This window comes from Bidens hawaiensis, unplaced genomic scaffold, assembly GCF_021521415.1.
Source record: "Bidens hawaiensis isolate Kalapana, Puna unplaced genomic scaffold, B.hawaiensis_p1.1 tig00007413_1, whole genome shotgun sequence".
In the NCBI taxonomy this organism is placed as follows: domain Eukaryota; kingdom Viridiplantae; phylum Streptophyta; class Magnoliopsida; order Asterales; family Asteraceae; genus Bidens; species Bidens hawaiensis.
In genome coordinates this window covers 86,657-102,865 of record NW_027491517.1, presented here as the reverse complement: position 1 = coordinate 102,865, position 16,209 = coordinate 86,657, and the positions used below count along the sequence as shown (strand labels likewise).

At 38.1% G+C, this 16,209-nt stretch overlaps 1 protein-coding gene and 1 pseudogene across 1 annotated transcript; both read right to left on the bottom strand.

The window, feature by feature from the left end:
• Positions 1 to 833: 833 nt before the first annotated feature.
• Positions 834 to 11,767, bottom strand: LOC143635225 (ubiquinol oxidase 2, mitochondrial-like; annotated as a pseudogene).
• Positions 11,768 to 13,798: 2,031 nt separating this feature from the next.
• LOC143635224 (ubiquinol oxidase 2, mitochondrial-like) lies at positions 13,799 to 15,940 on the bottom strand. The gene is made up of 4 exons (XM_077103099.1): positions 15,568 to 15,940; positions 15,348 to 15,476; positions 14,255 to 14,743; positions 13,799 to 14,177 (listed from the first exon to the last, which is right to left on the bottom strand). The coding sequence occupies exons 1-4, from the start codon at positions 15,856 to 15,858 to the stop codon at positions 14,118 to 14,120; spliced, it is 969 nt and encodes a 322-aa protein (XP_076959214.1). The 5' UTR covers positions 15,859 to 15,940; the 3' UTR covers positions 13,799 to 14,117.
• Between the last annotated feature and the right edge of the window lie 269 nt (positions 15,941 to 16,209).

Genomic DNA, 16,209 nt, shown 5'->3' with positions numbered 1-16,209 from the left:
TTATTATGTGGCTATACTTGGGCTTAAGTATAATTATAGATGGGCTTTTAATTAATTTATTTTGGCTCGTAACGGAATTGGATTTGGATTAATATATTAGCCAATGTTTTCATTCCCTGGAGAATATAATAATCTCGATCGTATATACAGAAAGAGAGAATACGGTTACTGGTTCCTGGTTCTTCATCATCACATAGAATCATCAAAATCCAATTCCATCTACAGAAAATCTCAGTCTTATCCGATAAATCATTGCGTGTAACCCGCAAATAGGTTTATCTAAAAGTGATTCACGATTCAGAGATTAATCCAGGCAATTGTTCAAGAAACTAAGATTGAAATCAAGATTACAGGTTTGCATCATTGATCGAATTCATCCTCCAGGTACGCAAATATACAACAAATCATATCCTTTACTTTCAAACTGTGCATACGTTGCAACATATTATGCGATATAAAAGAAACGTACATGGTGCAGCATTTGTAATTTCATCTTCCATTTCCTACTAACAAGCAGTTGTGTTTAGACCAAAACTCGACACAACTTTATACACTCAAATCATTAGAAAACTTCCAGTCAATCTCCTTTAAAACCAAAACCAGTCCTGAAAGATTAATCTCATGGAAACAGAGGCAGGTACAACAACACCCTGCCAATCCAAAACACATCAACACCATTAATAAAGTAATAAACACACATACTGGTCCACACATCTTTAAAAGTTGTAACATAATTTTTGTAATCAGCACTTAAACCAACACAAAACCATCATAAAATCTACACAAGGTAGTCATAGAGCAATCACTTTTACCATGTAAAACACTGATCTTATTCAATGATATCCAATTGGAGCTGGAGAATCCTTAAGCTTGAGTCCTTGGTGATGAATGTCCTGCAACATAATCAATTCAACTATCAGAAAATAATACACATCAATATATCAACATTGGGCCAACAGTTGTAATAATTACCGAAGCAAAGTGATTCACATCGCGATGATGAGCCTCATCCGCTCTCACAACCATCACAACATCACGCAGCGTTGAATCAGCAAGAAGGCGCCAATAGTCAATAGCAATGGCAGGTGCCTTCACATTCTCAATATTACCTTTGTCTAGCTCCTTCAAGAACTCAGTATACGAGTGGATCACTTCTTCCTCAAGGTACCCGGTGATCCGGTGAGCTAGTTTAGGTGAAGCAAGGTATGCAAGAAAGTAGGCGTCGAAGAATATGCCTTGAACAGTGAAAACAAGCGCCCGATCGTACCATTTCGGCTTTGCAACCTCCATGAATGTCATTAAGTGCATTTTATCATTCTCAGTATAGGAATTTAATCTGTGTCCTTCTCATTCATGTATCAAATATATTTATACAAATACAATAGAATCTCCTATACTAGGAATGGATTTACATCAATATATGCGAATACAGTGAGAATATAATATAAAAATATAAGATATACTATTACACCCCCGCAGTCAAAGCCGGAGGTTCACGGAGGCTCAGACTGGACTGAAAGTCATCAAACAGTGCACGTGGTAAACCTTTAGTAAAGATATCAGCGATTTGGTACCGTGAGGGAACATGTAGAACCCGAATATGACCTCGATGAACTTGCTCTCGAAAAAAGTGGATATCTAACTCAATATGCTTGATGCGTTGATGTTGGACCGGATTGCCTGAAAGGTAAATTGCACTTACATTGTCGCAATAGACAAGAGTTGCACGAGTGAGTGGGCGACGAAGTTCAATGAGAAGATTTAGAAGCCAACATATTTCAGCGAAAACATTAGCTATGTCGCGGTATTCGGCTTCAGCACTTGACCGAGAAATGGAAGTTTGACGTTTAGAGGACCATGAAATGAGGTTATTGCCAAAGTATACACAGTTTCCAAATGTTGAGCGACGAGTATCCGGCCACCCGGCCCGGTCGGCATCGGTGTAGGCCCGTAAAGACTGAGTGGGCATAAGACCGAGCGTAAGACCAATATTAGAGGTGCCTTGTAGATACCTGATTATGCGTTTTAAACTGTGCCAATGAGTTATTCGTGGCGAGTGCATGCAGACCTGTTGCACGGCATAGGAGATGTCGGGCCTTGTGAAAGTAAGATATTGAAGGGCGCCCGTTAAACTTCGATATAGGGAGGGGACATCATATTCGGTGCCAGAGGAGCTAAGTTTACCTTTGGTTTCAACAGGGGTGGCCATGAGTTTGCATGAGGTCATACCAGCACGGTGAATAATGTCACAAGCATATGCTTGAAGCGATAGGAACATAGTATTACATGTGTTGGTAACTGAGATACCCAAGATGTAGCTGATGGGACCAAGATCCTTCATGGCAAATTCAGAAGCAAGGAGGGCCGTGAGGGTAAGACGTAGGTTTTTAGAGGAAGTAGCCAATAAGATGTCATCCACGTAAAGAAGGAGGTACGCGGTGTCAGGCCCTTGGTGATATATGAAAAAGAGTTATCACTGCGGCTTTGTGGATTTCTATCGAAGTCACAAAATCAGTGAAACGTTGGTACCATGCCCTCGGTGCTTGTTTAAGGCCATAAAGAGATTTGTTTAAGAGGCAAACATGATCCGGATAATCCCAATTTCGGAATCCCATTGGCTGGTACATGCATACTGTTTCGTTTAAATTTCCTTGTAAGAAGGCATTTGTCACGTCCAACTGAAGAACCGACCACGACTGAGATAACGCAAAAGATAAGACCGTACGGATTGTTGCCGGTTTAACAACCGGACTAAACGTTTCGCCACAATCAATACCAACCTGCTGACTTCTCCCATCACATACCAAACGCACTTTATAGAGCACCAACGTTCCATCCGATCTGAACTTGTGTCAGAAAAGCCACATGCTACGAATTATATTCATATGAGGTTGGCGAGGGACTAACTCCCAAGTCTTATTTTTAATAAGAGCATTAAACTCAGTTGTCATAGCATTGTGCCATTCCGTAGTAGACAAAGCAATTTTAGGTGTTTTAGGGAGGGGCACGACGGAGGAGGCGTGCAACTTAAATAGTTGTTTAGGTTTAGTGATGTCGTCCATGGCACGAGTGCGAATGGTACGTGCCGGAGGCTGAGGTGTGGGATTTGGTTGGGCAGGAGGAAGAGTGGTGGATGGGAGATGTGGCGTTTTAGGGCGACGAGAGTAGGTGTTCAAAGGAGGAGGAGGAATTTTGGTTGGGGAGGATGAATTATTTGGTACTGGAGTATGTGGAGTTTGTAATACACTTTTGTTTTGATTGTTTCGATTGATTGTAGTGGAAATAGGTGGGTGGGCCAAATGGGTGGAGGTGGAGAGAGGTGTTTGGGCTTCATCTGTGATAGGGGAAGAAGTGGTCATAAGGGGTGGAGTAGGAATTGGAGAATTGGTTGTGTTGTTTATTTGGGCAGGACTTGGTTGTAGAGGACCATCGGGTGGGGTTTGGTGGACTGAAGTGGTTCAATGTGATCCCAAATATGAGAGTGGGGTGGTTCAGTGAGGAATTTATAGCATGTGGTGTTGGGTGAGGGAGTAGATGAATATGGGAAGGCCGATTCGTGAAATATGACATGACGAGAGATTATTTGACGAGTCTTTAAGTCAAAACATTTGTACTCACGATGGTTTGTAGGGTATCCGAGAAAAACACATGCATTAGAGCGGTACTAAAGTTTGTGAATAGTAGTCGGTGCTTTTAGTGGGTAGCAAAGACATCCAAATACGCGAAGATGGTCATAGAAGGGTGACCGGTTATAAAGTAATTTGGTTGGACCATGAAAGTTGTGTTTTTTATTTGGAAGAATGTTGAGAAGGTATGTGGCGGTTTCAAGAGCATAATGCCAATAAGTGGTGGGTAGATTGGCTTGAGCAAGTAAGGTACGAACCATGTTATTAATGGTGCGGATTTTGAGCTCCACTTTACCATTTTGAGAAGAAGTGTAGGGGCAAGAAAGACGGAAAAACATTCCATTTTGGGTGCAAAATTGGTGAAAAGAGTTGTTGACTTATTCTTTTCCATTGTCACATTGCAATTGTTTAATTTTTCTTTCAAACCGCTTGTGTATCATATTATAAAAGTGACAAAAAATGGAATAAACTTGAGATTTCCTACTAAGTGGAAAAGTCCATAAAAAATTAGAACAATCATCAAGGAATAGTATATAAGACCGATGACCCCCGGAACTCAAAACCGGAGAGGTCCAAAGGTCACTGTAAATAATATCAAAAGGTAACTAAGTACGAGTACTAGACTCGTGAAAATGAAGGTTTAACACTCTTCCCAAGAACACACGGTTGACAAATGTTTTTGTTTATTTTTGCATAATTAATGAAAGTAGACTTCTTCAGAGATTGTAAAGGATTGGGGCCGGATGACCAAGACGTTGATGCCACAACTGTTGAGAAAGTGCCACATTTGCTGAGTGAGATTGGACTTTGGATAACATTTGTGGCGTAAGGAGATATAGATCACCGGTATTGTTGCATTTGACGATACGAGTCCCCGTCTTGAGATCCTTCATAGAAAAACTGAACGGATCAAATTTAATAGAAATTAAGTTGTCAGTTGTAAGGCGACAAACCGATAAAAGATTTTGAATAAGATTTGTGGCATATAGAACGTTATTTAGTTTTAAGGGTGGAAAAGGTGGGGGTAGGGTTTGATTGCCTTGTCCGTGTACGAGAATAGTCATACCATTTCCAACAATTATGTTTCGTTTAATGCTATTATTTAAAAAAGACAAGAAGTTACCCGTGTGATTTTTCATGTGGGTGCTTGCGCCACTATCCATGGCCCATGGAGTGTCGGGCGGGTTGAGAGAAATAGTATAAAGCGCTTGCTCGATGTCCGTTGGTGCATAACCGGTTGCATAGGCATGGTTGGTTCGTGGGCCAAGAATACCAGGAGCATTCTGTGAAGTTTGTCCTGTGGCACGGTTTGATGTTGGGTATGGGCAAGGGGGTTAGTGGGCCACTGTGGATTTGAGGATGGCATTGCATGAGTTTGGCCAGCCCACTGTGGTTGGAATATCCATTGTCCAGGCACAACAGAATAGTGAGGGGCAGTTGGGCCTTGACAAGGACCAGATAAGTTTCTGCCCCCTCTTCCTCGCCCACGGCCACGACTACCCTTGTATTGCTCATTCAACCCGTTAATTAACTGTTGCACTATCTATTGATCGGAGAGAGGTGCGTCAACATTGGTTAACTGATCGAAGAGAACTTTCACCGCCTGACAGTAGGCGGCCATGCTGTCAAAATTGTCAAGCCTTGTGTTGCTGAGTTTTTGAGTAAGATAGGTGCTTCGGGATACTTTATTGTCTTGGAATAGGGTTGCAAGTGTGGTCCAGGCTACGTGTGCGCACGGTAGTGTTAGGTTTTAGTATTGTTTGGAGAAGATCGCTTGAGATGGTGCCATATATCCATTGAAGATCTATAGCATCAAGACGATCCCACAGTTCATCAGTAGCCGATGGTTTGAGTGGGTCAGAAGAGGTAGCAGCAGGTGTGGGTTTGGGGAGGAGATGGTCATAGACCCGGTATGCACGACACTGAATTTTAAACAATTCAGACCAAGCGGTATACTGGGCGGCATGTGTGTCAAGAGTAATGGGTATAAGGTGCTTGATATTAGAAACGGTGACTGCGGGATGCAACTTGGAATCCATGGAGGAAGCGTAGATGCGGAAGGTTGTGGAAGAGAATAAAAAAAAGGATTGGAGGGGGGAGGCAGCCTGCACAGAGATAATGCGGCTACTAGGTTAAAAGGTGTGATACAGTTTCATTCATGCGACTGCTAGGAATTATAATCTGTGTCCTTCTCATTCATGTATCAAATATATTTATACAAATACAATAGAATCTCCTATTCTAGGAATGGATTTACATCAATATATGCAAATACAATGAGAATATAATACATGTATATATATATATATATATATAAAAGATATACTATTACTCAGAATCTTCTACAATAACTTTGATCCATCCACCACTGTGTTCAAAACGCCTGAGTTATTTTATAGTGAAGCATCATCCCTCCCACCATTCCGGGAACTACAACCACTGTTTCAAGCATAATTGCTCGGCAACCATATCGCCTCTGTTATAACCAAATTGAGTTTCATCATCATGAATATTAGGTGTGCAAACAAGCCAACTACTCGCGATATACTCGAGATCGGATCGTTATAAAGCTCAAGCCCGAGCTCGAGCCGACCCTTAACAAGCCTTGTGTATTTTTATTGTTTTTAACTCTTTTAGACTTCAATGTATTTAGTGCATGTTGCGAAACTGATCTCGAGCTGAGCTTTGGCTCGTTTAAGGTATTGTTTAAGGTTTTTCTCTTCATAAATAAAAATATAAAAAATGTGTATAAATTAAATAATATATAATAAACCACTCTAGGCCAAACTAAAAACACAACGCGCCAGCAGAGCGTGAGTTTTAGAAAAAAAAACCCTGAGATGACGAACTCTCATGAGTCAAAACTAGCAGTCAAAACCAGCCAGGCTTGAGCTCTCGTAAGTCAAGCTCAAGCTCTCATAAATCAAAACAAACCAATCCCGTACTTCAAAAACAACTCATCAGCCGAGCTTTAGTTTTAGATAAAGAGCTCAAAACGACCTTAAGTCAAAACAAGCCAAGCTCTAGCTCTCATAAATCAAAACAAGCCGAGCTCAATCTCTTGTAAATCAAAACAAGCCGAGATAAAAAATTATCAAATTAGTAGACCTGAAGGAAGATATCAGTAGGCAATCAGAGCGATTTAACCGTCTAGTAAGCGAATTTACCCAACAACGTCTTCAGCACATGATGCTTCTTCAAATCCATCGACATATCGGCTTGATACGTCCCCACGGCTACAATTAATCAATCCATCAACATTCATATAATATAAAACCACAAACCCTAATAATAATATATTGAAAATAATAATAAAAAAGTTGAAAAGGGGACGATAAAGGACGACGACACCACTACACCGTCAAATAAACTATATCCCTAAGAACCGGAACAGTACCTTAAAGCAATTCCACTTCCACTCCGTACCGTCTTCCTTCGTAACTTTAGCCGGTTGCACTCCTCAATAACTCACTACCTCTTTACGGTTCGGTTCTCCGGCATGTTCATCCTTTTATTTCTCTCCCAATGTCATTAAAGGTATGTCTATGGCATTTCGTCATGACACATGTTTCACAACTTAATGCTTCATTACTAGGAAATAATTTTGAAAATAAAAGATGTTAATAGCCAATTGATGGATGTCCCAATCTCATATGTCATAACCAAGTTTCTCTTTTTATTGTTCCATGGGCTAACATCACAGTACCATGACGAGTCACTTCTTCCACATAATACAACCCCTGACGTTCTGTGTCACGCCCAATAATCAACCATGTCCTGATATCTTGTAAGATATAGAAGATCGGGTGCGTTAGAACTGTGGAATTTAATTATTTTGTCACATGACTAATGGATAATAGTTTATGTGACAATGAAGGAATGAAGGAACGTAAAGACAATTTGACAGTTTTAAAGTGCGAGATATCTCAATAGTTCCTCCTCCTTTATGGGAAGCATACCCCCATTAGCAGTTTTAATGTGATTAATTTTAGGTTTCGATTTTGAAACTATGTTGGATAATTCAAAGGTCATTGTGTCGGTAGCACCACAATCAAAAATACATGTTTTATTTATATTTCCATGTGTTTCGGCCATATTAACTTCTCCCGTATTTTTATTTAGGTCATTTTAATGAAAAATATAATTTTGAGGGCATTTTGAAATTAAATCTTCATATTTTTGGGCCGAAGATAACAGATCCTTTGAGGATTTTATTGATACTATTAGACTCTCCAGGTGAGTTATTTAAAAGAAAAGTTTCTTTAGAATCTGTATTAGTATAAACCACTTTTGTAGACTTTTTAATAAAATTAATATTTTCTTCAAGGTGGTTACTTAGAAATTCCCTAGGTAGAGGGTCAAAAAAAATAGGATTTGCAATGCAAGGGTTTGAGACTAGCTTCCCAAACCTGTTACCTGTATCATCGACACTATTCAGGTGGGTGGATACTGGTTTCTTCTCCAACGGATACCATTCTACGGAACCAACTGTGTTCTTCTCCGGCAAATATCATTCCATCTAAGCCACCACTGCGTTGTTCATCATTATTCTTCTTTCCATTGCATTGGTTGTCGCTGTTGTTAGCAGCTTCTAAGTTACCCCAGGCGGCTACCATATAAGTTTTTAAGCTGTCAAAAAAGTATTGTTTCGGGGTTTGGCTGTTGAGGCTGTTCTTGAGTAGTTCATCACTGGTATTATTAGCAGTCATGGAGTTTGATTATGAGCTCAAGGAGAAAAAAAACAGATTAATGTACGAATTCAACAGCGTTGAATTGTTTAAGAAGAAGGTGAATGATGAGTGGTTTTGAGCAGGTAGATCCAAAGATCGCAAACTCCGCTCTGATACCATATTATCTAATGGAAATCATAATCTGTGTTTTATTGATTGTATTATTGAAATGTGAACAATGGCTTAAAACATGGAATGTAATAATAATAATAAATTATGAATCCTTGATTCTTGGTCTGTGTAAGGGCTCTTTGATTTTCTTGTATCTAGCTGTGATATCTTCAAGTAAGGTAACTATCTTTTAGTATTTTTTCTATTTAATTTATTTTTCTAACACGACCCTCATGCATTGATAGTTAAAATCCGCTTGATATCTCCAAATCCATTTCAACTTTTCTGCACAAAGAATAATTAAAATCCAATATATTAAGGTTTCTTTATAATGTTGTTAAAAATCAAGAAAAAGTAAAGATCAAGATTCGTCTAAATGATTTTGCTTGGAGAACTAAGAAGAAGACATATACAACAGGAGATGACTCTGACACACATGAGATGCGAAGTCTCGAAGGCCATACAAAGTATTTATAACAACCCATAATACAAACAAAACGAAAAGTAAAGAAAATGAAACAAGTGAATTTCATCCCACATTGGTGGAGGAAAGATAAGGAACCCTCCCACTTTGGTATAAATAAAAAAGTGAGTTTTTGTCCCACATCGTTAGATTATAAAACTAGTAAGCTCTTTATAAAAAGGCTAGTTTATATGATAATTTTCTTATAAGATAAATCACACTTAGTGGTCCTAGCAGAGGGTGCGAAGCACTCGACGCGCACGGTCTCGGGCAAAATGCGATCGTCTTCTTTGCCTTAGTGTTTTGAAAACTTGTTCCTTCGCGCTACGCGTAGAAATACATTCAAGCTCCTTCGCGATACGCGAAGCATTATCAGTTATCCAAAAACTCATTTGTCTTTCGCGCTATGCGTATTAATCTTTCGCGCTATGCGACGCGGTAGTCACGCAACAGTGACACGTTGCCTACCATGTGGCATAGCTAGGGCTGACTTAGCAAGCTATGGTTGCTTCGCGCTACGCGAAGATGTTGATAGTGTTGGTTCGCGCTACGCGAACTGACCCAATTTCAACTATAAATAGGTTGGAATCCATAATTCATTTCTCATCCCAAAATTTATCTCTCTCATTTTTCTTATATGAAGGTGTTAGTATAATACCCGAGTAGTTGTAACGATACCCTCTTTGACTGATAGAAACTTTTATATGCGAATTTGAAAGTTCTGCCTAACAAGGTAAGACAATGTGTCATCGTGTAAAGTTTCTATTTGTGATTATTGTTATAATTGTTGGTTTTATACTAATTTAAATATGTTGCATTGTTTTTAACCTAGGTGTTTAATACAAGGAAGCGTTCGGTTATTATAAACTTACAATGTGAGACGTTCGAGTTTTTGTACACCTTACATTTGCGTGAGACAACTGATTTTCCAATACTGTCATGACGATTTTTAAACCTATCAAACTCATGACGGATAATATAAATGCTTTCAAAGTATTTTCTAAATGTTTTAAAATACAATACATTTATTAAATTTATGTAAACTTAAGGAATGGTTATTACTGGTATTGTCGGGTTTTGTATACAATGCTTGCCTACTCGGCTATTACTCATACTTATTGGAAAAGTGTTAGCCAATAAGTAATATGACCACAGTCATAGATACGGTCGAGTGACAAGTATCTTTTGGTAATTTGTAAGCAGACAGATGTAAAAACATCTTAATGCTGTAATTGTAAAATGTGTCATTTACATGTAAATGTACTCACCGGTATTTTCTATTGATCAAATATTTTTAAACATGTTTCAGGTGACTTGTTATAGACAAAGGAATGGAATGGTGCATGCGGGCTTCCAGCTTAAATAAGTGGCTTGTCACAAGAATAAAGAAACGTGTTTCGTAAATTAGGGTTTATCCCTATAAAACTTATGTTTATATAAAAATGGGTTTTATTCCCAGTTTATGAAATAAGAATCATGGTGTTTATAACTCTGATCATTTTTCCTAACTACGGTCCTACTGAAATATTCTGCTGCAAATTTATTTTAATAAATACCGATACCACCACTTAACGTTCACGACTCCCCTCCCGTAATGTTCACGACTCCCCTCCCGGAGTATAGGGATTGGGGGATGTGGCAGTATTTGCAACTAATCAAAACACTATGATCAAACTGATCTAAGAGACTATGGAAGAACTATTGGGCTGACACATCCTCATAAATCTCCCTTGCTTAGCTAGATTTTTCTTTTACGTATATCTTTTATAAACATGTTTTATATTAATTAGATTTGTTTTGGTTTTATTGTACATATACATTTTATCTCATTTACTAAAAAAACAAAAGTATTTCTTATTTAAAAGCAATGTTGCAAATATCCCGACTAGACACTAATTAATCCCCGATTAATCGCTAGTCCCCACTACACTGATTAATTTTAGACTAGTCGGCTAATAATCGGTCAACGGTCAAATCCAGTGTTCTGGCGAGATTCTGACCAAATTCAGCGGTTTTCAGCGAGATTCCAACCAAAATCAGCGATTTTCAGCGAGATTCCAGCGAAATAATTGCTTTCTAGCGACATTCCAGCCAATTTCCGACCAAATTATGTTTGTGTATCTATAAAACTGAAAATTACATATAACAATGTGTGCATTTATATATAAAACTGAAAAATATACATTAAAGTCCAATCCGATTAATCCCGATTAATCGCTAGTCCCCACCCTACCGCCCTGACCACCGACTAGCTATTTTTACAACACTGTTTAAAAGAAACAAAAACTAACTATCGTCAGTATCCTCTTTCACCCACGGACTTCTAATGGATCTGTTTGTCGGTGAAAGTCATTCTTTTTGTAGTGAGAGAGTGTTCTCATACCCGGAAAAATTTCCATCTCCAAGATTTTCTATCACTGTCATCTTTCTTGTATGAGCTAGAATCTGAAGATGCATGATTTATGTACTTTCGAGTATGCTTGGTGAATGCTATGTTTGTATCCATAGGAACCTTGGGGGATTCTTCATTGTCCCAACTTGTCACTTGAAAGAAGTTGGTCCTTAATTGTGGCAATAGCAAATTGGACAACTTTGTTACTACAATAATACAAATTCGGTTCATTTCAAATCAAGAAATTGAGAGAATGTGATATATATAACATCTGGAACTCGATTGTCGGTGATCTTCTTTTCGAATGACGAATTTGAATTATATATGAAACAACGAGGAAATTTGAAGCTAAAACCTCAAGGCAATACACATGGAGAAATGAAATTTGCACCAATTATTTCAAGATCATCTATGATCTAGTTGTGAGTTGTGACAAATGTGGTGGTATGAAGTATGAACTTATATAAATAATATCAAGGTGGCTTATTAGTCAACGTAGAACATTCATTATTTTATATATTAGCAACTAAATAGGGCATGTTTACCAACTTAAAACATTTTTTAACCATTTTTATAAATAGAGATTCTCATGTTGATGTAATTTATTTTAAGAAACGACTTATTTTCTTGAACAACCCAAAATTAAAAGTATTTAAATATGTTGGTGTTCACATGCGATGGTCTTTTTTTGTAATATGATCCTAGACTAAAAGTAGCGATTTGATTCGTCTGTTTAGCTAATTGATTAGTTGTTACTTATGAAATCCGTGACTTCCAATATGAACTCAAATTCTGATGAAAACGGTATAACTAATTAAAATTATATATAAATCCTTTAGTATATAATATATAATTATTTCAACTGAACTTCAAGGAAATTAACAGGCTGAGTTTCTTGGTGCTCAGGGCACCATGACCCTTTTTTTGTGTGTGAATTAATCCAACATATGGCTGCCACCGCAGCCGCTTGTCAAGTGGTTTTGGTTTGAGAGCTATTGAGCGAGTTGACCAGAGAATCATCTTAAAGATCATATTGAATATAGATAACATTTATGCTATTACCTGTGTTTTCATAGTCAAATCAATCAATCATACCCGGTGAAATCTCACTCGTAGCAAAGACATTGGTAGGGTAAGAGGTGAGTGAGATGCAGACACGTCATACCACTACCTCAGAGAATAGAGAGACTGCTTCCAGAAAGACCATCAACTCCAAAAATTCACAGTCAAACTAAGCATATTAAATCCCGCTTCTATTTCATTCGAGAGCGTGTTGAAGTTCTCGCGACGAATTAAGTTTAAGGAGATGCAAGAGCACAATTACGATTTAGATTTGGGCTAATAATGTGAATTGTCATTTGCTCTCTTGTTTCAGCATTGTTATAAAGTGGTTAGTGTTAAGCAAGACATTTTAGTCATGCTTGGTTTGAAAGTTGTGAAAATTGCTTAGTATATAGTACAGAAGCCGATAAGAGTATTTGCCTGTGTTCCTACTTATTTGAGTAATGCTTGTATATATATATCTACTTACTGAGACTTGAGTAATATTATTTTAAGACCAATCTATTATGTTATGTATTTATACTTTTTCTAAAGAATCTTGTATTATGATTTTATTGTATGATAAGACAACACATCAAAAATTAGTTACACCTCCAAAAAAAAATCCCAGTCTGCATTCAAAGGAGATTTGAACCTTTGAAGAATTACTATATTGAGTGTTACGCAAATATTGTCAAACCAAATTATTGTAAATTAATCCTAATGATAAAACTTAATGTCACGGCTAAATCTTAGCTACTCAACTTCTTTGGTTTTAAAGGTCAACTGTGTGTCTCGCTAATGTCAAAGTTACCTGAGGCCAAAGGGGACTAGGTATCGATCATACACATGAAGAACATCTAATCAGACATGTCCTATACTTAGTCACCTGAGAGATAAATTCATCGGTTCGACTGTTTAGTGGATTGATCAATCCATCATCCTCATGAAGAACATCTAACTGATCATATCCTATACTTAGTCACTTGAGAGATGAATGCGTCGGTTCACTTGTTTATTAGATTGATCGGCTAAAGAGGTCCAGTTCATAAGGTTACAGTTCTAGATCATGGAAGTTTTGTCCGTGGTTTATTCCAAAATCCAGACGTACGTTGTTTCAATTCAAACATCCTCATTCTATATTCATTCTAAATCAATGTCATATGATCCCTTAAATCCAGTAACCGGCCACCAGTATCAAACATCTATCTCAAACACCAAAGATTAAGCTCCATTGTCGTCATAAACCCCTGATCTTATCATGATGCATCATACCATATAAAAGAAGCTGTATATGTTGCAACACCTGCAAAATCAATCATATCCTTTACTTTCAAACTGTTCATATGTTGCAATAGAAGAAGCTATATATGGTGCAGCAGTTGTAATTTAATCTTCCATTTCCTACTTACAAGCAGTTGTCTAAACCAAAACTGACACAAGTTTATACACTCAAATCATTAGAAAACTTCCAGTCGATCTCCTTCAAAACCGAAACCAGTCTTGAAAGATTAATCTCATGGAAACAGAGGCAGGTACAACAACGCCCTGCCAATCCAAAACACATCAACACCATTAATAAGGTAATAAACACACATACTGGTCCACACATCTTTAAAAGTTGTAACATAGTTTTTGTAATCAGCACTTAAACCAACATAAAATCTACACAAGGTAATCATAGAACAATCACTTTTACCATAGACAAAATCCAAACTTTATTACTGATCCAGGTAAAACACTGATCATGTTCTTCAATGGTATCCAATTGGAGCCGGAGAATCCTTAAGCTCGAGTCCTTGGTAATGAATGTCCTGCAACATAATCAATTCAACTATCAGAAAATAATGCATCAATATATCAAAACTGGGACAACTGTTGTAATAATTACCGAAGCAAAGTGATTCACATCGCGATGATGAGCCTCATCCGCTCTCACAACCATCACAACATCACGAAGCGTTGAATCAGCAGGAAGGCGCCAATAATCAATAGCAATGGCAGGTGCCTTCACATTCTCTATATTCCCTTTGTCAAGCTCCTTCAAGAACTCGGTGTACGAATGAATCGCTTCTTCCTCAAGGTACCCGGTGATCCGGTGAGCTAGTTTAGGTGAAGCAAGGTATGCAAGAAAGTAGGCATTGAAGAATATGCCTTGCACAGTGAATACAAGCGCGCGTTCGTACCATTTCGGCTTAGCAACCTCCATGAATGTCATTAAGTGCATTCTTTCATTCTCAGCTTCTTCTAAAAGAGCTTTGATCCATCCACCACTGTGTTCAAATCGCCTGAGTGATTTACAATGAAGCAGCATCCCTCCCACCATTCCGGGAACTGCAGCCACTGTTTCAAGCATCATTGCTCGACAACCATATCGCCTCTGTTATAATCAAATTGAGTTTCAGCATCATGATTATTAGGTGTGCAAACAAGCCAAGCTGCTCGCAAGATACTCAAGATCGGATCCTTATAAAGCTCAAGCTCAAGCCCAAGCTCGAGCCAACCCTTAACAAGCCTTGTGTATTCTTTTAGTTTTTAATTCTATGACTTCTATGTATTTACTTCATGTTGAGAAACTAATCTCGAGCTGAGCTTTGGCTCGTTTAAGGTATTTTTTAAGATTTTTCTCTACATAAATAAAAATATTTAAAAATGTGTATAAATTAAATAATAAATAATAAACAACCCTAGGCCAAATTAAAAACACAGCGCGGAGCTTGAGTTTTAGAAAAAAAAAATCCTGAAACGACGAACTCTCATGAGTCAAAACTAGCAGTCAAAACCAGCCAGGCTTGAGCTCTCGTAAGTCAAAACAAGTCAAGCTCAAGCTCTCATAAATCAAAACGAATCAAGCCCGTACTTCAAAATCAACTCATCAGCCGAGCTTTAGTTTTAGATAAAGAGCTCAAAAGGACTCTTAAGTCAAAACAAGCCAAGCTCAAGCTCTCGTAAATCAAAACAAGCCGAGATCAAAATTAGTAGACCTGAAAGAAGATATCAGTAGGCAATCGGAGCGATTTAACCGTCCAGTAAGCAAATTTATCCAACAATGTCTTCGGCACATGATGCTTCTTCAGATCAATCGACAGATCCGCTTGATACGTCTCCCACGGCTACACACAACCAATCAATCAACATTCATATAATATAAAACCATAAACCCTTAATAACATCTTATAACATTTAAGAAACCCGGAAGCGTACCTTAAAGCAATTCCACTTCCACTCCGTACCGTCTTCCTTGGTAACCTTAGCCGGCTGCACTCCCCAGTAACTCACCACCTCTTTACGCTTAGGATCTCTGGCTGAAGCACCACCGCCGGCCACCGTCTCTTCTTTATGCTGCTCTTTCTCTCCCAACGTCATTGTACTCGCACTTCGAGAACCAATTACAGAATACGACTTCATCCACCATGTGGCCACTGCCTTCTCAGATCCGATTCCCGTTGAGAATACACGTGGAGTACGCACTGTACGGACAACAGTACTCATCATCTTCGTTGATAATAATATGAATATGAATTAGTTTAGAGGAAATTGGAAATTAATGGTAGTGATGATAATTTTGTGTGAATATTGTTTTGTTTTCTTGGCGAAGAAGGGTTTAAGGGGTTTAGGTGTGGGTTTTATATTGTCATGCACAAAGTATGGCGGTGGAGTCATACGACACTGTGTCATTTTGGTGGATTAATTGACTAGTAACGTAATGGCATACGTTTTGACGATTTTAGCCTTTCATTTTTGTTGATGCTCGTCAAGACAACGAGAATACTCTAGGGTGTCAAAGGTCAAAATACAAAAAAAAAAAAAAAAAAAAATAATTAATTGTTGTAAAAACAATTTTAG

Bases quoted from the DNA above. Each gene is read 5' to 3' on its own strand.
- LOC143635224 (XM_077103099.1), bottom strand. From the start codon at position 15,858: ATGATGAGTACTGTTGTCCGTACAGTGCGTACTCCACGTGTATTCTCA. The intron at 15,477-15,567 runs GTACGCTTCCGG...GGTTGTGTGTAG, and splicing joins GGAAGTGGAATTGCTTTAAG to CCGTGGGAGACGTATCAAGC. The intron at 14,744-15,347 runs GTCTACTAATTT...TGATTATAACAG, and splicing joins CTACTGATATCTTCTTTCAG to AGGCGATATGGTTGTCGAGC.